Source organism: Chionomys nivalis, chromosome 2 (genome assembly GCF_950005125.1).
Source record: "Chionomys nivalis chromosome 2, mChiNiv1.1, whole genome shotgun sequence".
NCBI lineage: Eukaryota > Metazoa > Chordata > Mammalia > Rodentia > Cricetidae > Chionomys > Chionomys nivalis.
In genome coordinates, this window is record NC_080087.1 from 111,950,304 (window position 1) to 111,974,183 (window position 23,880).

General features: G+C 36.1%; 1 protein-coding gene across 14 annotated transcripts in view; it reads left to right on the top strand.

Moving 5' to 3' along the window:
- Positions 1-23,880, top strand: part of Trip12 (thyroid hormone receptor interactor 12) — a 129,344-nt gene that overhangs the window by 55,490 nt on the left and 49,974 nt on the right. For all 14 annotated transcript variants that reach the window (XM_057762053.1, XM_057762051.1, XM_057762055.1 and 11 more), the window contains 8 exons: positions 535-640; positions 4,581-4,717; positions 9,588-9,671; positions 9,991-10,086; positions 20,054-20,202; positions 22,407-22,442; positions 22,524-22,619; positions 23,681-23,773. In XM_057762053.1, coding sequence (XP_057618036.1) covers positions 535-640; positions 4,581-4,717; positions 9,588-9,671; positions 9,991-10,086; positions 20,054-20,202; positions 22,407-22,442; positions 22,524-22,619; positions 23,681-23,773 — 797 coding nt within the window. The remainder of the gene's footprint in view (positions 1-534; positions 641-4,580; positions 4,718-9,587; positions 9,672-9,990; positions 10,087-20,053; positions 20,203-22,406; positions 22,443-22,523; positions 22,620-23,680; positions 23,774-23,880) is intronic.

Consider the following 23,880-nt stretch of genomic DNA (forward strand, 5'->3'; position numbering starts at 1 on the left):
TAGTTTCAGGCTCATGGCATAAATGAAATAATGAAATACTGTCTTGCATTCTGTGTTCTTTTTGATTAGCCTTATGTAAAATAGCCAAAATAGATCAAGGGGTAGTGTAAAATTAATGAGAGTGAATTTTTTCTTTCTTTTTCTTTTTCTTCCTTATTTATTTGGTTTTTCAAGACAGGATTTCTCTGTGTAACAGCCCTAGCTGTCCTGAAACTAGTTCTGTAGACCAGGCTGACTTCGAACTCATAAAGATTAGCTTGCGTCTGCCTCCTGAGTGCTGGGATTAAAGGTATGCGGCACCACCACCCAGTTAAATGGAATTCTTTAAGTCCAGAGTATACAGCAGGGAAATCTCAGGAGCTAGAGGGTAGAGGACCTGGGGAGGCAGGACTGCTACTGTGAGACTTGTGTTGAGTGATTGGACTGATCCTAAAAGGTCACGGAAAGAGCTGGTAGGTTTTTAAAAATTCATGGGTTTCTGGATACTTGATTCATGATAACTTAGAAAATTCAACTTTTCTATTTCTCATGTAGGTTTAAGAAAGTCTACCAAGAAGCGCAGTGAGTCCCCACCTGCTGAGCTCCCCAGTTTGAGGAGGAGCACACGTCAAAAGACCACGGGCTCCTGTGCTAGTACCAGGTAATTTGAATTTTTGAGCTTACAGTTTTTACCTTCTTTTGCTTGAGTGTTTCAACTTTGTTTCAGTCTTTCTGTACATCTTAAAATTACCAACTAATTTTTCTTTCCCTTGCTCCAAATTGTGTCCATTTCCTCCCCCTTCTTCTGTTCCCTTCCATTGCTGTGATAGGGTCTTGGTTGTGACCAAGGTAACCTGGGACTTAATATTTGCTTGCCTCAGTCTCTTAAGATATGGGCTCACAGGAGTATGTTACCACACCCAGCTCTGTAATATATAGAATGTAATTTACATATTAAATAAAGGTAATGGAATAATTTGACAACTTTATGCAAAATTTTTAAAAGTTAATTCTGTTTTTCTAGATAGGTGTTTATTTATTTTTTAATTGTGTGTGTGTATAGCCCTGGCTGTCTTGGAACTTGCTCTGTAAGCCAGGGTGGCCTCAAACTCAGAGATCCACCTTCATCTGGAGTGCTGGGATTAATGGCATGTGCCACCATGCCTGTCCAAAAAACCAACCAAACAAAAATAAACACAAAGAAAAAGCAACCAGTAGCAACTACAAAAACCAGTTTTTACTAAGTGAGTCAGTGCAGTAAACATATTCAGCCATTCTAGTCATGTCTAATTCCTATTGCAGTAATTGTCAACAGAACTAAAGTGAAAACTCAGCCAAGCGTGGTTGTGCTGAGAATCCTCTAGCACTTGAAATAGGCAAATAGATCTCTGAGTTTGAAGCCTGATTGGTCTACATAGCTAGTTCCAGGGCAGCAGCGGCTGCATAGTGAGACCCTATCCCATAACAAATGAATAAAAAACATCAAAATGAAAGCCCAACTTATAATGCCTCAAAGGAGTTGCACAAACTGTGTTATTTTTTGACACATTTATATTTTTTCTCTTTTGGAAAAAAAAATTTTAGAATTACTACCAGTATTTAGATATTAGGTTGAGCTGGATTTAATGTCGCCTCCTGGCACTCTGGTGGCAAAGGCAGGCAAAATTCTTCTAGTTAAAGGCAAACCTGGTCTATGTAGTAAATTCTAGGCCAGCCAAGACTCTAGAGTGAAATGCTGGCTGGAAAAAAAAATGCACAGTTCTACAAATAGATTTCCAGTGACCCTCTTTTGTGCAGATTAAATTCTGTTAATGAAAGGTTGACTTTCAGTGTGATGTGATTGAACCGAAAGCGTGCCTGATTTAATGGCTGTATCACTAGGTGTGGTGGCACACACCTTGTTTTTAATCCCAGCACTTGGGAGGCAGAGGCAGGCGGATCTCTGTGAGTTCGAGGCCAGCCTGTTCTCCAGAGTTTCAGGACAGCCGGGGCTGTTAAACAGAGAAATTCTTTCTTGACATTCTCCCTCCCCCCAACACACACACACACACACCACTCCCCCCCCCCAAAAAAAACAAAAAACAACAAAAAAGAAAACACCTTTGCCAAAATAAGAGGAGAGAGAACAATTTTGAACAATCGTGCATGCTAGGAACTTTGAGACAAGGTCTCACTGACTGGGATTAAATGTACATGCCAAATAAAACTTTATTTTTAGAGCCAAATACCAACTTTTCCCTTTTTCTTTCTTTTTTTTTATAATTTATTTTTTGAGACCATGTTTTTCTATAGCTTTGGAGCCTGTCCTGGAACTAGTTCTTGTAGTCCAGGCTGGCCTGGAATTCACAGAGATCCACCAGCCTCTGCCTCTGAGTGCTAGGATTAAAGGCGTGTGCCACCACCACCCGGCAAACTCTTCCTTTTTTTTTTTTTTTTTTAAATATTTATTTATTTATTATGTATACAATATTCTGTCTGTGTGTATGTCTGTAGGCCAGAAGAGGGCACCAGATTTCATTACAGATGGTTGTGAGCCACCATGTGCTTGCTGGGAATTGAACTCAGGACCTTTGGAAGAGCAGGCAATGCTCTTAACCGCTGAGCCATCTCTCCAGCCCCCAACTCTTCCTCTTTTAAATGTAGTTTCTTCTAGAAAATGCAGTAAAAATAGTAATGGGTCACCGATTTTTAGACTGACTTATTTCTGTTCAGATTTAAGTAGGGAGTCAAATTTTTGGTTATTTCCTAAGACTCAGTTTGAATTAGGTTTCAGTGTTTAATGATGACATGAGGAGAGAATTTGACTTTTTTTTTTTTTTTTTTAAATGAGACAGGTTCTCTCTCTATAGCCCTGGGGGTACTGGAATTAACTGTGTAGTCCAGGCTGGCCTCAAACACAAAGATTTCTCTGAGCGCTGGGATTAAAGATTTGTGCCCCAGTGCCAAGATAGGATATGAATTCTTCATAGCCTGAGAATAAAAAACTTCTGTTTTCTGTCCTCCACACACATTTTTTCCATATTGCTTTTAAAGTATCTAGAACTAGTATAACTGACTGCATTTGAGGTTTCTTATTAATACCTTTGAGGGCTTGTGAGAAAATAATTCTGAGTTCTACAGAACTTTATTCACATTTTGGGCCAAATTTTCAACATTCTAAAAAGAATGAAAAAAATCATTTTCTAAAATAATCTTTGTTTATTGATAATGTGGAGGTGCTTTTAGGGGTCTTCTTGAGCTGGAGTTAACAGGCAATTGTGAGCTTCCCTGTGTAGATTCTGGGAGCTCAGACTTATCTCTGATCACCTAGAAGAGATATATGCTCCCTTAACTGTACAACTCTGCAGTACTCCTTCCACCTTTCAGTCTTACCAAAGGGTTATAGTTTGAATTTGCTGCATGTGAAGTCAGATAGATTATTTAGTGTTAATATAATTTTCTTTTTCTTTCATTGCACCCTTTTGTTACACATGGCCTTATGATCAGTGCATGTAAAATTTCGGTATACGTGGTCATGTTGTGCACAAGCTGTCTAGCATACTTGCATTAAACAGTCTTGGTCTACAACCTTTTATGAATTTTTTTGTTTTTGTTTTTGTTTTTCGAGACAGGGTTTCTCTGTGGTTTTGGAACCTGTCCTGGAACTAGCTCTTGTAGACCAGCCTGGTCTCGAACTCACAGAGATCTGCCTGCCTCTGCCTCCCAAGTGCTGGGATTAAAGGCGTGCGCCACCACCGCCTGGCGCCTTTTATGAATTTTTAAGATTTTTTTATTTTTTATGCCTTGTTGACCTAATGAGCTTGTGGGCTTCTTTCAGAGAAACAGTCTTTGAGTAACATTTTGTATATACAGAGTGTTTCGCCTAGAGTATTGTGAAAATTACATGTTGAATGTATTTAAATCTTATTTGCAGCTTGATACTAAGTTAGGTTTGAATGATTTCTTTACTTTTGAAGTAAAGATTAGTTAAGCCCACTCCTGTTTAGAGTTGGCTAAAAATAAACTCAATTACTCAGGTGAATTGAGGTCTTCATTCTCATGCTCATTGAACCAATTCTCTTTGTGTTACTCGACACTATCAGGTTGCACTTACAGTCTGTCCTTAAAACTGACTTTCTTGAAGTCATATGTGGTGTTCATAAGTATTGAACCCTTAACAGGTTTGCATTGTTAAGATATTTGATTGAGATGACCTAGGTAGTCTGATATAAGTATGGGCATGACCTCCCTGCTCTTTGACCCTGCTCTTGTCGCTGTCATTCTGTAAGCCATTGTCTGTTTGGAAGTGAGTTTGTATTTTAAGTGTGTAGGTTTTCTTTTCGTCCTCCAGGAAGATCCACTTTTCCATTTAGCTGGAAGTGTTTAAAATCATGTCTGTCTGTGAAGATGACAATAGCTCCAGTAACAAAAGATGGTACTGTGTGAGCTATAACTTGGACGAATTTCAGAAATACAAAGTCTCAGTGATTTTTCTATAGCAGTTTTTATTTAAAAGGGAGAAGAAACTGGCTTTGTGCTCTGTGAATTTGAGCTTTGTGTTGTCTATACATTGCTCCTCATGCCTTGGTAATGCTGACTGTGATGACATTTCTCTGTTGCAGTCGGCGAGGCTCTGGCCTGGGCAAGAGAGGAGCAGCTGAGGCCCGGCGGCAAGAGAAAATGGCAGACCCAGAAAGCAACCAGGAGACAGTAAATTCCTCAGCTGCCCGGACAGATGAAGCTCCCCAAGGAGCAGCAGGTAGGTAGACTGGCACTTCTTAGTCCTGAGACATTTTCTTTTGTCTTAAAAATTTATTTTTGGATGAATTTTTTTTAAATTTATAAGTAAGATAAAGGAGGGAACAGAATTACCATAGATGTTACCATGAAATACCCCCCCCCCATTTTGTTGTACATAATAGATTGGGTGTTTTGATTAGTAGGTTCATTGTTAAAATTTAAATTATCATCCAATTCATACATTTACTAGATACATTCAGAGGGCTTTATACGAAGGTGTAAATTTTCCATTTAAAGTTTTATATATGGATCAATATATATGATGAGTTGACTAACAATTGTTTTAGTGAATTTAATTTTATAATAAAAATGTAAGGATATACTTTAAATTGTTTTGTAAGCATATGAATCTTAACTTAGCATTTTGTAAGCCCTTAACAATTTATTTTGTTCTGAAGATACTTTAATAATAGTACTTAGATTTTTATGGGCTTTTAAGTTTTTTTCTTTATAATCTTTGGGTGTTGCTCCCCCCCTCCCCCAGGAAAAAATGCATTTTTTTTTAGCTTTAAGTATCTGTTACCATTACCATATTGTGGTAAGTGAATTTTAAAACCTAGTGTAAAATTACTCTTTCAAAACAGAATTAACAATGTAATTCTTCATTTATGAATGTGTATGTATTTCTACAACCATGCCACGTCAAATTTAGTTGCAAAGCATATACAGACTTTTTGACAAAGCTTTTATGTAGTGTGATTTGATATTAGACTATACAGTAGTTTTCTTTTTGCCTGTGGTTGGTAATAAATTAGATTGCTGGAAAGGTCTGGTTACTCATGGTTATTGTGCTCTTCTTAGCTAGGCTTATTTTGAAGTCATTACTTTATCTAAATGAGGAAGAATTATACAGTGAATTTGTAGCATCTCTTCTATTGGGGATTACATTTTAAAGATTCTCCTCTGTTTTTCTAACTAGTTAATTGGTAAATATTTGGAAGAATACAAGCTATATCACTTGCAGGCTCATTCAGGCTGTGATAATAACAGAGCCTCTCCTTTTCAGTGTTGAACATTACTTCCTATCCTTTAATTATTTATTTCAAGTCAGAATATTCAAGTATGAGGTCAGTCATCAAATGAATGACAGAAATGAAATTTCTGAATTCATTGTTAGAGTTTACTGTTAAAAGTAATTTTAATTGTAACACCTGTTCCCTCTGCATTTGTGGCTTTAAACATTCCCCCACATAATCCCATTGATTATTCAAAACAACCTGCTGAAGTGTGAGTTCTGTTTCTGCCATTTTATAAATGAGGGAAAACTGAGGCATACATTGATTTTAAGCTTTCCCAGAGTTCTAAACTAAGATTTATGAGGCTTCAATCCAGGTCATAGAAACAAAGTACCGCTGTGTTCGCTCCCTAGGGGTTAGAAGAGTTTAATTTACGTGTATACATTTCAAGGCCAGAAAGTGTAGATTTGGTCTTGGATACATTATCTAAGAGGATAAATGCTTCAAGTGACTGTAGTGTGTTTTATTGTCATTTACATTTGAAATCACTGTGATACAGGGCTTCCCCCCCCCCCCCCCCCGGCGGTTTTTTTTTTTTTTTTTTTTTTTTTTTTTTTTTTTTTTGATGAAATGTTCACATGGATGTTGGCTGCTGTTAAAGTAGCATTGAGTTTAGTAATTTCTTTATGCATAGCAGAAATTCCTCTGGCTTGAGGTAAAATACTTCTGGGAAGGTCTACTTTAGTTTTTCTATGTATAAAATACAAACCAAAATTAGCAATGAGGACACATTTGGGGTGATTTGAACTACTTTTTGATGTCTGTCTTTTGAACAGTGGTTCTGTAGTTGGCAAGGGAAAATAGGCAGTGTCCTGGTATTCACTTTTTATATCAAAACTTCAAGAAATGGTCAAGGTCATATCCTAGAAAGCATTATTTTTGTTGTTTTTAAGACAGGGTCTCTACCTGGCTCTCTGCTTGTGTCTAGTTTTTTTTTTTTTTTCCCCTCTCTTCTGTCATTGATGCCTTAAGACAGGAAACCTCCCTCCTTCACCAAATAGAGTAGTTGGGTGTTTTATATTGTGGTGCTTTTGGTTTTATTTTGTTTTGAAATTAAAACTATATAAAAATTAAAGATTAACAGTCCTATAAACAACAAAAGATAGGTTCTCACTATGTAGTTTTGGCTGGCCTGGTGTCACTATGGCTTTCAACACATAGAGCTTGCCTTGTTTCCTCTTCTAAGTGCAGGGATTAAAGGCGTAAGTTACCATACCCTGCACGCAGTTTCTTTTCTTTTTTTCTTCTTTGATTTTTTGAGACAAGGTTTCTCTTTTTAACAGCCCTAGTTGTCCTGGAATTAGAGCAGACGTCTTGAACTCACAAAGATCCTCCTGCTTCTGCTTCCTGAGTGCTAGAATTAAGGCCTGCACCACCACCACCATTTTTAATGCCTTTTCTTTCCGATTACTTTGGTTATGAATAAAGTTTTTGGGCTTGACTATTGAATTTTTGAGTTAACAGCTGTTATTTAAAAAAAAAAACAGCTATTTTTAATTAAGTTAGCTTAAAGGCTAGATTAATCTGAGTGCTTAATTTTGTACAACAGTATGTAAAGGGAACTTCATATCATTGGACAATTGTGTCAGACTTGGAAAGAGCTACCAAGGTCTGGGGGGAACTCAGTGACTAAGAGCTGTTGCTGCAGAAGCGGGAGAGTATGAGTTGAGATTCCCTAGTACCTCTTTAAAAAGCTGGACTTGTGTTTACAGTATTTGTAACCCCAGTGTTGGCCTAAGCCAGCATATAGAGACACTGTTTCAGGAGTAAGCCTGGTACCCATAGATGAACAAACTTGATGTCTTCCCTTGGCTTCTACACACTAAGGGCTGGCAAAAAGTTCAGTTTCTTCATTTTGAATGATAGCAAATTTGTCACTATTGGCAACTTAACCTTTTGAAAAAGAAAAGTACCTATCCTTTTTATAGAGTGGTTTTGGGAGGAAGGTCACACTATTAGAGTTCCACTGTAATAGAATCCTTTTGGCCTATTACTATTATTGAGAATTAGACCTGTCTGACTTATATTAGTCAGGCCAAGTCTTTTGTCACTAAACGGGGCTCCTAATTATGTTTCAAAAGTTGCATTTCTTAGTTAGCATCCTTGTCGAAATGTAGTTTGTTGGGTTTATTATGAAATTTATTAGAAATATCGACATCTTTTAATGATTGTAGATTCTTAGACATTTTATGTTTAATTTTGCTAGTTTTCCCATGCTTAAAAAAGCCACTTGAACAGACTGAGTCTTAATTAGTACCTAAAATGTTATTACTTGTTGATAGGGCTTGGTACAATGATTGTAACTGAATTAAAATTTCCAGCTGAGGGATGTGTTTTAGAAGTATAGTTTAGAGTGTAGGAGTGAAGCCTGGCTCTCTGGGTTCTAACCTGATTACTAGGTGGCATGAACAATTGAAGTCATGAAGCTTAATTTTTTCCTGTGCATGAAGAATATTTGGTTGTTGACAAATGTTGACAATTCAGCATATACGTGTATTGATGCTTCCTCATGAGTAGCTTTATATAGTGCAGTTTAGTCTTTTTATCTTCTGTGTTAATCTTAGAGGCGTTAATTGTAACTGAAATTGTTAACATTGGGATTGTAATTGGAAAACGGCAGCAAGACAGTTCATAAAACATGCATACAGCTATGTTTTTATCAGTTATATAACAAATAACTAATGGACTAGATTTGGCCTATGGGCCACTGTTTGTTCCCTTTTTTTTCTAAATTATATTTAAGAATTAAAGAATCCGTTGAAGTTAAAAAATACAATATGTAAAGAAACATTTTCTAAAAATGTAGAATTGGTTATTGACTGGCACATTGGCATCTTTTACTTTTTAATGGGGTCTTGTGGTGTGTGTGTGTGTGTCCGTGTCCGTCCCCTCTCCTGGTGATTGACTGCAAACCAACTCAGAAGAAATCCCAAATTTATGTCAGTCATAAACCTCTGTGTGTTTTTTTTTTTTTTTTTTTTTTTTTTTTTTGGTTTTTCGAGACAGGGTTTCTCTGTGGTTTTGGAGCCTGTCCTGGAACTAGCTCTTGTAGACCAGCCTGGTCTCGAACTCACAGAGATCTGCCTGCCTCTGCCTCCCAAGTGCTGGGATTAAAGGCGTGCGCCACCACCGCCCGGCAAACCTCTGTGTTTTTGCCTTGCATTCTGTCAATATCCAGTAAGTAAGCTGATGGTATTGTTAATGATGTAGTCATACGTAGACCAAACCTATTTTTGAAACTGTGTGTCTCAGCATACACTTAGTGATTTAGCAGACTACTAGTTTCTCTAAGAGTTATAATATCTGCTGCTGCTAACTTAAATTGGTTTTGTTTTTTATTTGGTTCATATATATTGTGTAGTAGAAGTCTTCATTCTACTTTAATTTTTGGCATCTTTCCTCTTTCATAACTTCATTGCAATTCTTTTCACTTACGTGTAAATTGTAATGTATGTTCAGTAGTTCATTCCCAAAGGAAGAGTCTATATAATCTCTTGCAATTAGAGAAAACAGATAAATGATTATTTACACTTCTGAACTGTAATTTAGAGCCTGACTTGATTGATGAACGGCAGAGGAATTAAGGAGAAAGCTGTTTCAGGGGCTTGAAGGTTACAAAGTTTATGATTATGTTTATAAAAGTAGCTGAGCTCTCATTTTGCTCCTAAATTTATGGAAGGGATTGTAGAATGGCTGAGTGTGTAGGAAGACACATTTAATTTATTATAGTCTGTAAACGTTGGTTTTTCTTTAAGGTAAGCCAGACATACAAGATTAAATACTCCTCCTAATCCTTACCTCCCTCTCCCCAAGCCTCTAGTTCTGTTGCAGGGGCTGTTGGCATGACCACCTCTGGGGAGAGTGAATCGGATGATTCTGAGATGGGACGATTACAAGGTAAAGAGAGCAATTATATATGACTTTACCTAAAATACTTAATTTACCTCATGGTTTCTTACATAATTTTGATCAGGATATGTCTTAACTTCTTCCTAAAACTTCAATATATTTGAAGATGTCATGGGTTCTTTAATTTGTAGTAACTAAATTTGTTTACGTCTGAGGTTTTAGAAATTTAACTTAGTTTCTTTTAAAATTCAGATTGGAAAGTAACATTGGGATATGTGAGATGAATCACTTTCTTGACATTTTTAGATAAGAACAATTTTTTAAATCAACTCAACTATTCCCCTGCCTTTTTTTTTTTTTTCTTTAGCCCTTTTAGAAGCCAGAGGTCTTCCTCCTCACCTGTTTGGTCCTCTTGGTCCTCGGATGTCACAGCTTTTCCATAGAACAATTGGAAGCGGAGCTAGTAAGTGAATACTTTAAAATGTTTCCTTCCTCAATTGAAGTCGCTGAATAATTAGTTAAGTGTTACTCTTATTGGTTACTTGTAGATATAATAATTTAACATCTTTTAGATTTCCTTCAGTAATTTTGTTTTTGACTGCTCAATTGGAATCACAAAAATAATCCAGATTTTTATTGAAAATATTTTTCTAACTGTAGGAAAGAATCATAGTTATGTCATCTGATTACATATTTTCAGTTTATTTTTTATCTGAAGCTTTATAAAATTTACCCCATAAGACAGTGTTAACATGAACCTGAAAGGAACAATTTCTCAGCAGACATAACAGTGACTATAGTCTTGATTTATAATGGAAAGTCCTGTCATATAGTTAAAAGTCCAGGTAAGATCCTTTTTGACTTAACATTTGATTAATTTTTTTTATAACTTTATAGTCAGCTTATTAGCTGACTAATATATATCCTTAAGTATTTGAAGTTTTAAAGATAAAATAAAGTCTTACAGGTGGTATTAGTGTGGGCATGTTTGAATATGTGCTTGATTTGTGTGGGTGCACATGCTAGGACAAGTTGTGGAGGTCTGAAGGTTACTTTAGAGTTGGTCCTCTCTAACTTTGTATAGGTTTAAGGATGGAACCCATCGGGCTCATGTACCAAGCATCTTTATTTTCTAAGCCTTATTTTCTTGTTAAAATATTGCATTATAAGCTGGGCCTAATGCTAGCACTGGGGAGACAGAAGCAGGCAGATTTCTGAGTGAGTTCGAGGCCATCCTGGTCTACAAAGTAAGTACCAGGATAGCCAAGGCAACACAGAGAAACCCTGTCTCAACCAAAAAATGAAAGCAAAAACCATTTTTTGCATTATGTGTAATTTTTATACCTAAATCTTTCTTCTGTTGTGCCCTCCCCCTCCCCCAAACCAACAAAAACCAGCAGGCTAGAGAGATAACTTAGAGGTCGAGAGCATTGACTGTTCTTCCAGAGCACCCAAGTTCAATTCCCAGCACCCACATGGTAGCTTACAACTGTCTTTAACTCCAAGATCTGGCATTCTCACACAGTTATACATGCAGGCAAAACAACCAAACAGCACAACTCATTTCTGACTTTTATTAGATAGAAAACTTAAAAGCAGTTGTGTTTTTTGTTTCCCTACATCTCAGGTGGCATATTCTGCCACAAAGTTCTCTTTGAGAGTTTTGTGAGTTATACAATATAGCCCAGGCTTAGTTATAACTGAGTCCTTGGGTCTCCCATGTATTGGGATTATGGGTAAACACTACCATACCTGTCTTCTTGAACTCTTGAATATTTATTTAATACTATTTACTAGATGCTGGTATTATACTAATCATAAATACATTTAAGCAGAATTGTTTTCTAAATGGCCTTCTACCTCGGCCACAAGTAATACAGTATGTTAAAAATGCAGAGAGTAGTATCCATACAGTGAAAGAAAACATAGTAAGGATGTAGGCCAGTTAGGAAGGAAGAAAGGTTGTCTGATTAGAGAAACTTCAGAGACATGAGGATTTTGTAGCAGTACATGGATCCCACAGAAAGAATGTACATTGCATGAGATGTGGGCCTGAGTTTGCATGTTTAAGAAACAAACCAGCAACAGGAAACTGGACAGTGATAAATGATAAACCCAAAAGGTACATCTACCTAGTCACAGAGTGCCCTGGTAGGGCAGCCACAAGGTTGAGTGATGGGAAGTGGCATGAGATAATAAACACAACCCAGACCCAAGTTGAAACTGCTTCATGTATATCCTCTGCCATTCCTTTCACACTAAAAGCATCTGTATATAACGTAAGGTAAAAATAAGCAGGCATAGTTTAAAATGTTGATTGTGTTTAAGGAATATTGCTGTCCTCAAAAATTAAAAACTTTGTTTAGTATGATTCATACTTTGCAGTCAGTTTATGCTTTTTTGTTTTTCTAACATTATTTCGCCATTTCATTAAGTTGAAGATTGGAAAGTTGGGTCGGGGCCTTATAAGTTTGACGACATTGAAATTCCTTATCTAGCTGGTTGAGATGCTGCACACCTCACTAATTTTTATTATGGGTGAGTTATTTGCATTATCTCTGCACTATTTGCATATCTGGTGCCCACTGAGTCCAGGAGAGGACATCAGATATTCTAGAAATAGTTAGAGATGGTTGTGAGCCACCATGAGGGTGTTGGGAATCGAACCTGGGTTCTCTGGAATACAAGTCATTGCTGTTAACCACTGAGCCATCTCTAGCCTTGTTTAAAGATTTATTTGTGTATATGTCAACTGTCCATTTGTGTGTCCTTGTGTGTCTGTATGCATATGTGTGGAGGAGCCCTCACAGTCTAGCAAAGGGAGATGAATTCGGTGTTACAGGCAATTGTGAGCTGCCTGGTGTGGATGCTGAGAACTAAACTTGGGTCCTCTCAGTGATCAAAGATAACTCCTATCTCCTGATCCATTTCTCCAGTCCTTATCCTTATTCTTAACACATAATCTTCCTTATGTTTGAACTAAATTCCAGATATTACATAATTAGAACCTTTTCGTTACATAGGTATTTTTTTTAACATAAACACACATTTACTGCTCTTACATTTATTCCTCAATGGTATCTAACATTAGATTTCTTTTGTTTAAAATAGTTTATTTCTTATAAATTGCTAGTTCTTGTGTCCATTTCAGATTTGTGGTTGTTTTAAAAATTACTTTGATTTTAGGTTTCTGTTTTGCCTGATTGCATGTTTGTGTGTATATGCACAATGTGCATGCAGTGTCTTCAGAAATCTCAAGAGAGTGTCATAATCACTAAAACTGTAGTTGTTAATCTTCTTGTGAGCCTTGAGAGTCCAGTCTATTCTTAAAAGAGCAAGTGTTCTTAATCTCATGTCTCTAGACCTGAATTTGACACCCAGTGAAAAATGATTACTCAAAATGGTAGTATGATTTTATGCTAAGGCTTTATAGTACTGTAGACGTGTCCCATGTACCTAATGATCTGAGTTTAGTTTTTGGAACCTACATACTGGAAGGAGAGATCTTGTTTTCCTAGGCATACTTTATGCCACACACAAGTAGAATTACATAATTTCTGGTTGTTCCCTGGCAAACTAAAGTTTCAAAGTAATGATAGTTACATGATGATAGCATTTAGATCAAATTTCTGAGAAGTATTTAGTGGAAATACATAAAAGTTGACTTTCCCTTTTGTTTGATTACATAGGATAGTTGCTACAGGGGAATAATTTTTCTTATTATTTGCCTAATTTCAAAATAGTGGTTTTAACATCCTTTTAGGTTATAAAGGAGTTTTTTGTTTTCATGGTGGTTGAGGTTTGTTTTTATTTATCTTTTAAATAAGAATAAAAGACATTCAGCGTCATGATCAGACTATAACATTTAGCAATTAACAGCATGGGTGAAAAAAAGGTCTACAGTAAAACCCTTTGTTGGAATGCCTTACACTTTGCACAGAACAGAAACTAAAATAACCTGTTATACAATTAGTCACAAATACAGTCCTGGAGTTGTTGTTTTTTTTTCCCCACACGAGTATTGTCTAAAAACATGTCTTCTTTGTAGCAGCCAGGCCCTGCCACTGCTGTGCTTGGCTGAGCTCACAATCTGTCGTAACCTGTAGCTTGCTTCCCTGTCACTTCTCTGACTCTCCTCTCCTGCTAAGCTTTGTTTCCTGACTGTAATTAGAACCTGCTGCTGCTGCTGGAACCACCATAGCCACCTTGATTTCGTGGCTTAGCAAAGTACTGGCCTCCACCACAAGTGCCAGCACTTCTCCTTTTATTGGTCCAAAATTTGAAGACTGATTGTTGTAATTGCCAAAATTATTGTAGCTTCCACCACCTCCAAAATTGCTTCCATCACTATCAAATCCATTAGAGCCACTGCCACCATGGCTGCCATCAAAGCCACCACAGCCACTGAAGTTTCTCCCTCAACCAAAATTGTCGTTGCCGCCAAAACCACCTCCACGACCACCACCATTTCCGGAACCACTTCGACCTCTTTGGCTAGATGAAGCACTAGTCATCTCCTGCTTGGATAGGGTTTTTCTTACTTCACAGCTGTGCCCATTCACAGTATGGTATTTCTGAATAATCTTGTCCACAGAGTCATGATCATCAAAGGTGACAAAAGCAAAATCTTTTTTCTTTCCATTGCCTCTGTCAGTCATGACTTCAATCACTTCAATTTTCCCATACTGCTCAAAATAATCTCTCACATGATGTTCTTCCTTGTCTTCTTTAATACCACCGAAAAAGATCTTTTTCACGGTTAAGTGGGCACCTGGTCTCTGAGAATCCTCTCTTGACACAACTCTCATAGGTTCTACAACTCTTTCATCCACCTTATGGCGTCTTGCATTTATAGCGGCATCCACTTCCTCTGCAGTGGCGTGTGCAACAAACCCAAGGCCCCTGGACTGTTTGGTGTTTGGATCTCTCATTATCACACAGCCCACGAGTGTTCCCCATTGCTCAAAAATGTCTCCGCAGCTGTTCTGGCTCCTTGGGAGACTCTGACTTAGACATGACCACAGGGAGATGAGAGCCTTCAGCAATGCTTCCTCAGCCGTGTCAATAGACAGAAAGTGGTTGTTTGTTTGTTTGTTTGGTTTTTTTGGTTTTTTTGGGGGGGGGTGAAACTGGGAATGCATTATTATAAGCAGTGAACTTGCACTCTTTCCAGATATTTTAGTTTTTTTTTTTTTTTTTTTTTTTACTGATATTTACTTTGTCCTGTTTGATTATAGGATGTTTTTGAGGGATTACTTCCTAATCCCTTTGTTTTGTTCTGTTTGTTTCTGTTTTTTAACAGAATCTCTGTATCATATAGCTTTAGCTATCCTGGCTATGTAGGGCTGACTGTCCTGAGCATACAGAGAGCCTAAATGCTGAGATTAAAAGTGTGTGCAACCACACCCTTCTAATCTTTAGTTAAAAGAAATATTTTTGAAACAGAACTTTACTTACCCGTCTTAGGCTAATTTATATAACCCAAGCTGGCCTTGAATTTGGCTTTCTGACCACTATGTGGTTGCTGGGAATTGAACTCAGGTCCTCTGGAAGAGCAGCCTATGCTCTTAACCCCTGAGCCATCTCTCCAGCCCCCCTGCTTTATTTTCTAGGAAAACATGGTTGTTGGATCAAATGGCAGGTGTCCACAGTTATTAGCTATGAATTTCCCCACTGTGGGGCTCTACCACCCTGTATTTATCATGTATAACAATAGTATAGTGTTGTATTTTGGGGCTTTTAGAAAACTTAAGGTGAGGACTGTTAACATTTTGATATTCATCTGGTATTATTTTTAATATATTTTTTCTACTAAATTGTCAGTTGTGTGTTTTAATGGTTTCCCTAGAAATTATTATATATAGCCTTGGTTTAGTATATCTTAATTTAATAATTTGTCATGTCAAAAGCAGTTTAGTTTCTGGCCTCCTATTACTGTTGTATGAAACATTTCTTATAAATTTGATAACAATTATTGTTTTAGATGCATTGTAGAAAATGTTTATTCTTTCCATTGCGTTTAATTTCTGCTTGCATGATTTTCTTTTGGCTGGAGAACTGTATGTCGTGGAAGTAAAGGGTGACCAATAGCAATCTCTTTTTGTTTGAAAAATTATTATGCCTTAAATTTCAAAGGCTATTTTCTCATATAACATCAGCACCCCCCCCCAGTTGCCATAGTTTATCTCCATTAAGTTTTTCTTTTAATTTTTGTTTTCATTTTGTAGGATTTTCTTTTTCCTGTGAGCAAGGGTGTGTGTTAGTGTGTTTTAGTTAACATTTCTCTGTGTAGAACTCTGTAGACCAGGCTGGCTTTGAATTTAGAGGTTTGCTTGCCTCTGTCTACCTAGTGCTGGGATTGATTAAATGTGCCACTATACCTAATAACAGTGTTTTTTTCTAAAAGTTGTCTGCTACAATCTTTTGCTACCTATTTGTTTTGTATTGAGTTAATTTGAAATGCTGTGTTTTTCAGTTCTAGGCAGTTCTTTGATTCTTTATTGCAGATTTCTGTTGAAATTCTGTAGTGCCCTGTCCCTTGTTTTCTTTGTTGGTAGTACTGGAGCAATTGAACCTTGTGCATTACACTGATGAGCCATATTCCCAGCCATTGCTTGTGTTTTTTAGAGTATTGTCACAGTTAATATCCTAGAAGTGTTGTTTTTTTCCTCTTTATAATTTGTCTTGTATTTGCAATTTTTATCAATTAAGCTAGTATTTTTTTACTTATGTATAAAAGAACTGAAGAGACTTATCAGGTAACTTCTTTTCTTCATAAAATATAAAATGTTACAATTCTGCAATATCCTGACTAGGACCAATCTGGCCCCTGCTTGATTTTGCTTTGTTTGTTTGTTTTTTTAATGTGTGCATTGCAGTTTATGTAGAGGTAAGGGGACAACTGTCAAGAGCCACTTTTCTCATTCCAGTATAGGATCTACAGACTGAGTTCAGTTGGGCTGTGCCATCTCAGTTACTCCTGCTTTTTTTATGTAGCTTAAGAACTAGGAAATGTCTTTATACTTTTAAGTGCCTGGAAAAAGAATGAAGCATCATATTTTGAGTTGAAAATTAAGTGACTTTCAAATTTTACTTTCCATAAAGTTTTAATAGATCAGAGCCATGTTCATTAGTTTGGTACTGTCTGTGTCTACTTTTGAACTATAATACTACAGACATAATTGGGATAGCTACGGTGGAGGTCATATGGCCTCCAAAGCTCCTTATAGAAAATGTTGGCCTGCCAATTCCTGATCTCCAGTGCTTATTGGAATGTTGGTCTGTGGCTATGTGGGAGGTTCCTGAAATCCTTACATGAAAATATAAGGATGTGACTAGTAATTGCAATACTGGGCTTTCCCTTTCCATCTCAGTTGATGTTTAAACTGATACTGCAAACTGCTAGTAGCTTAACAAGAACCAAAGCAGTACTTCCCATTCTCAAATTTGTCAGTTATAATTTCAGTGCCAGCCTGAATACTTTTAAGTGCTGGTGAATTCAGTAATTCCAGTTTTGCTTTATCAAGGCTTTGAAATATGTAACGTGAACTCACTTGGTCTTTACTCCTAATTAGTGTTTGTGATCTTTGTAACATAATGAGAAGCATTTTTTAATTTACTTTATTTTAGCATAGGGAGTAATATCTTTTGTTACTAAACTTGACATTGAGATGACTTGCAAGATACACAGTAACACAGTTTTTATTTGTTTTGAGAAAAAACAATTTTAATTCTGAGTATAAGAACTCTTTTAATATGTACCAAGTTTTGATTATAAGTACTTTTAGCCTACTTAAACAATGCTATGGGTGGTGATGACTGCTGCTGCTTTTATTCTATTTATTTCCTGGCGGTGGAGTTGAATGCATGGCGTCATCCTTGCTTGCTGGTCACATGGTCTACAATTGAACCTCTAACTTAATTGTTTATGAATATAAAATGATCCAATATCCAAAATGTACTGCTAGTAATTAGATTTCTTCATGCATCAGAGGTACTTAACCAGTTTGGCCATTGTTTTTACTGAAGTTCTCACACAGTTGTTTTGATATAGGGCTTTAGATAATTGTAATCTCACTGATAATGATTATGCTTAGCCTTGCCAGCTTCAGTGTTTGAGACACCCATTGCATGGCATATTTGCCAGTTTTTCTCTCTTTTAGGTGATTGTGTTGCTGAGATAGACTTGGTGTATAGCATTTCATCCTTTTTAGGTGAAATTAGGAACCTACTGGTGATTCTTTTCATCTGTTACTTTTTTTTAAATTATGTATTGTTTAAGCACAAATGATAATACCTGCCATACTGATACTAATATTTAGTTTAGAATTTAGAAGTTGTGTCATTTTGAACTTGTCTGCATTTTGTTTTCAGGTAGACTTTTAGTTATTACAAGATAGTAGTCAGCAATTATACAAATTGTTAGTTACATACAGTACAGAAAACAAGTCTTGCAAAGGTCACACTGTTGTGTAATGGTTTTTTTTTTGTTGTTTTTTTTGCTTGGCCTTTTTTTTGTTTTGTTTTGTTTTGTTTTTTTAAACTCTTTGACTTTTTGTGGAGTCCAACACCCAGCTCCCAAATAAATCACCCATGGAGGCTTATTCTTAGTGATTAATGTCCAGTCTTAGCTTGGCTTATTTCTAGCCAGCTTTTCTTACCTTAAATTATCCTGTCTACTTTTTGCCTCTGCACTTTTATCTTTCTTCTATGTATCTTACTTTCTCTTCTACCCTATGGCTGACTGGGTGACTGAGTGACAGGTTCCTGAAGTCCTCTTCTTGTTCTCTCTTTGCTCTTCCCCTTCCTTTTGTTTATACTTTCTCTGCAAGCTTTGCCTGTCTTTGCTCCTGCCTGGCTGTTCAACTCTTTATTAGACCATCGGGTGTTTTAATAAATAGGCAAAGAATCATAGCTTCACAGTGTTAAATAAATGCAGCATAAACAAAAGCAACACACCTTAAAATAATATTTCCCAATAGGTCACACGTTTTTTTGAGGGTTATGTCACCAGGAAGATCACCTGAACCTTAATTATATATAGTAAACTACTTTTGACGTGAATTTTATATAGATTGAAAGTTATTTTTAGGTATTTTTGTGTCTAGTCTTATATATTTTAAAACTTAATGATAACTGAGTTTAAAAGCCTACTGTGCAAATAATAATTTTAATAGGAAAGCATCTCTGAAGAGACAAAACAGATTTGCAGATTTTACTTGTTTACCATGTTGAGGATTGATCCCCAGGTCTCTCAAATACTAGGGAAGCACTGTAGCACTGAGCTTTACTTCCAGTATTGATTTTAATTTTAATTTTGAGTTCTTTCACCGCAACTAATTTGCATAATGGAATCAAGGCTTAAAAAATGAACCGGTAGTCAGCACCTGCTAATGCAGTTAGAACTACAAAGATTATTTGTCTATGTTATATACAGAATACCTCATATCTTTAGAAGCATTATTCTGCCTGTCTTAATTTTTGTTTCTTTGTTTTCTATTTAATCCTGGTTTGTATATTTAAAGAAACATGTAATTCCTTTTACACCCAGATACCGTTATTAGGAAATTTTTATGGACTAAAATTATACTCACTGCATTAATTTCTTTGAAAGTGCAGTTCCTGTTGGTATTTGGTGATGTGGGTTTTGCTGCTAAAAGTTAATGAATTTGTTTAAGTTAAGAAAGCATAAACCAAGTAATTGAGGTCATGTTAAGACTAAGCAAAAACAGTTAGCTCTCCCTTGAGTGTAAAGGGACATAGACTTGGTTTGCTTTCCTTTTCTTTTTTTGCTATTATTATAACATCTGTCTCCAGGAGTAGGTAGGCATTTAATAAATTAATTAGTTAATTAATTAATTAATTTTGATTTTTCGAGACAGGATTTCTCCATAGCTTTTTGGTTCCTGTCCTGGAACTAGCTCTTGTAGACCAGGCTGTCCTTGAACTCACAGAGATCTGCCTGCCTCTGCTTCCCAAGTGTTGGGATTAAAGGTGTGCGCCACCACCGCCCAGCCTAGGAGTAGGTATTTAAAGTTATGTGTATTATGTCTTTTATTTCTACATGGTTGGACAAACATTTCGTTTTGAAATCTGGTCTCAGTCCAACTGAGCCATCTCCCCAGCTCCTCAATGTTAAAAAGATCAATTTTTTTATATGTTTGTATATTTGTTTATATGTATTTTTATATTTGTATATATGTTTATATATTTCTACATGTTTCTATGCACACACGTTTGGATTGAATATATGAAGAGGCCAGAGGAAGTGTTAGATTACCCCTAAAGTTGTAGTTATCAATGATCATGAACAGCCTGACATTGCTGCTAGAAATAGAGTTAGAGTCTCTGGAAGAGTAATATTATTCCTAACTGCTGAGATATTTCTCTAGCTCCAGTGTTTAAAAGTAATGCCTTCTTTTTCTGTGCAGGTTCTAAGGCCCAACAGCTTCTTCAAGGACTACAAGCGAGTGATGAGAGTCAACAGCTTCAGGCAGTTATTGAAATGTGTCAGCTATTGGTCATGGGAAATGAGGAGACATTAGGAGGCTTTCCTGTGAAGAGTGTTGTTCCAGCTTTGGTAAGCATGCTGTTTTTATGTTTGCCTACTTTGCTTATGAGCTATATACCCATCTTGAGTTTGTAAATATTTTTGTGCCAATTTTTTCTTGAAGCCACTCACTTGATCTTCATTACTTAAATGATTTTTTCAACCTGTCAGTAAATGCTTTGTTTCTTCACTGCAAAAAATGTGCAAAAAATGTGCTAGGATTTATTGTTCAATTTCCTTTTTTGTTGGGGAAATAATACTTTGGGTTATCTTTGTGGTGGAGAAAGATTGAGTGTTTATTATTTGTTTATTATTATGCATGGGAAGAATTGTCAAGCCAGGCAGCAAACCATTAATTTTATACAAGTATTAGCCTTACAGCATATTTTGTTACTGAAAATTAAATAAATATTATTCCTTCTCATATATCCAAGTAGTTGACAAAAATTATGGTGTATGAGATTTTCTCATTTGGTCACATTCTTACGTTATGGAAACCTGATAATTTAGGAGTTCTGAGTAAAGGTCTATCAAATATAAAGGGTTTCACACAGCCATTACTTAGCACATTCTTTCCTTTTGAAAGGTTTGGTTTTGGCAACTATAATGCAATTTCTGCTAGCTCAACCTTCAGATTAAATTCTGATCCTCCCAGCGTAACATAGTCTAAAATAATTTGGAAAGAATCTTGATAAAAGGGGGGTTTTTGGTCATCTTGGCCTGAGTTCATGTTTTTTTGAATTGTCTTGATTACATCAACTTAAATGGGCTCCACCATCCTCTATAAGTACTGAACAGGAGTAAGGAGTAAGTTTTTCATTGTTGATGTGGTTAACTGCTTCAAGTTTTTGCCTTGTCTTCCCCAGAAATGATAGACTCTGTCCTGTACTTGTTAACTAAAATAGCCTTTCTCCTCTAAGTTACTTTTTAAAGGATATTTTATTGTAGCAACAGAAATGAGATTAAAACAATTGACATTTACAAGTAGTTCTTTTTGCTGGGTAGTGGTGGTGCACACTTTTAATCCTAGCATTGGGGAGGCAGAGACAGATGATCTCTGTGAGTTTGAGACCAGCTTGATAATAGATAGAACTGGTTCCATAACAGCCAAGACTACACAATGAAACTCTGCCTCAAGGAAGCGAAAGAACAAAAACAGAAAGGCAAAAACAAAATAGTCCCTTTTGGTGTAAGGGAAAGCTTTCATCTTTCAATTAGGAAACTTAGTGTTTTTGTGTTAGCATGAAAACCCTTTGAAATTAGATGGGTTTTTCAAGGGACTGATTTAGATGGTGAATGTTTATAAATGTTTCAGTTTTGAACATTTTTTTTCTATGTATTTACCAGAGAAGTCATGTAGTAATCGGGTATTGTGTATCTTTTATTATCAGCAACTATTTGAAGAGTACTTGATACCTGAAATATAGTGCATTTAAAATTTTCCAGTTTTGCATTGCTTCCTTCGACCAAAATAGCTGCAATCTCTGTGAAGTCTTTTTTCTAATGACAAAATACTATAAATTCGAACTTTTAGACTTATCTGTGAAGTAAATAATTGGTATGTCATTTATTAATTATAGTCTCTAATGTATCCAATTCTGTTTTCAAACCACATTTTACTGTATGATTAGCATATGGTTATGACAGTACTCATTTCTATTAGATGTGTACAGAATGTAAACTGTAGTCTTCAATCTGTGTTAATAATTCAGCGAATACCAGTCATTGCTGGCTCTGATGGTGTGTCAGTTGATAAATCTCTTTCATGTTAATGGGCTTCTCTGTAGTATATTAGACTTATTAAAATGGCTGATTGTAAGCAACAGAAATCATGATTTTTAACTTCATGCCTTATAACAGCATTGCCAATCTAGAGATGTATCATGCAATGAAAGACATTATAAGCATAATAATACCTAAGTATGTATTGCTATTACTTTTCTTATTTTATTTTATTTATTTATTTAATTATTATTGGTTTTTCGAGACAGGGTTTCTCTGTAGCTTTGGTGCCCGTCCAGGAATTAGCTCTTGTAGACCAGGCTGGCCTCGAACTCCCAGAGATCTGCCTGCCTCTGCCTCCCGAGTGCTGGGATTAAAGGCGTGCGCCACCACCGCCCGGCTTGCTATTACTTTTTTGTGTGTAGTGCAAGGAACAAAAATTCTCTCCATTTCAGTGAAATGCAAGAAATATTTTAAAAATTATTTCTAATATTTTGTTATGTTTCTAACAGATAACATTACTGCAGATGGAACATAATTTTGACATTGTAAGTACCTCATGTATTTTTAAAGGCTACCTAAATTTTAATTTGAGTATGTATTGAATAAAATCTCATTCTGTTTTCTAGATGAATCACGCTTGCCGAGCCTTAACGTACATGATGGAAGCGCTCCCTCGATCATCTGCTGTTGTCGTAGATGCTATTCCTGTCTTCTTAGAAAAGGTAGTCCTGCTTTCGCACAGCTTGTTCATAAGTGCACAGGAGGAGTCAAGTTTTGGATTCTTGAATTTGTTTCTGTGATGTAATTAAAGTATGTGTTTTTAACCAATTTACCAAAAAAACTATGTACAAAAAAACAGTAGTTGAAACTAATAAATTATTTATAAAATAAACCCAACTTCATGGTTTTTTTATGATAGCTTTTAACACGTTAACATCAGAGCATCATAAAGCTTTTCATTAAAGCATGCATTGGGGACTGGTGAGTTGAGTACTATCGCTTAAAGGATAAACCTTATGAGCTGAATTTTTTATCATCCCTGGAACACACATAAAAGGCCAAGTGGCATGTATCTGTAATCTTGATATCTGTAAGATAAAGATGAGATATGAGATAGAGACCTGCTTTTGCAAAGTAGAAGGTGAAAACCGACTTCTGAAATTTGCCCATCGACTTCTACATGTGTTCTATAGCATGTGTTTATGAGAGCGTAAACACATCACAAACAGTATAAAAGGAGTTAGCAAAACAACAGGACAGTAGAATTCATAGGTATAAGCTTATTTGATTGCTGAAAAGTTTGAGACAAAGGAGAGCTTATGTTCAGAAAATTGACTAGTGGAGAAAGGAAATTTTTCATATGGTCAGTGGTTAGTAGGTTGTACTTTTGCTGTATTAGTATATCCAACATTTTTTTTATATGCACAATAAAACTTAGTTCATCTGGCAAAATATAATTTTATTTACTTTAAATTATGTACTTTAAAATTAAATGTACTTTTTAAGTCAGGTTAAAAAAATTTTGCTACATGTATCAACTAACTTGTTTTAAATAGAAAATTTTGTTCTATGGTAATAATATTTTACAGTATCCTGAAGTCGAGTAAGTTGTTGGGAGGAAAGTAAAAGCTTTATAAGTTTTACCCAAAGGTGAGTTTTTCTAGTTTGGTTTCATGTTGGAGGTAGTGTAAGTGGCTACAAATAGATGAATATAGTATTTGTGCAGATAAAGTACTGTTGAAAAATAAATAATAACCTTTGATACCTACTTTAATGTTCCTAGCTGCAAGTTATTCAATGTATTGATGTGGCAGAGCAGGCCTTAACTGCCTTGGAGATGCTGTCACGGCGACATAGTAAAGCTATTTTACAGGCGGTAAGTGTTGTTGCTAAAAGACTATATTTCCTTTGATGTTATTTCAGAACTGCATTGTGCTAGTTCCTTGATTGTAGCTCCGTAAGATGCACATATTTTGCACTATG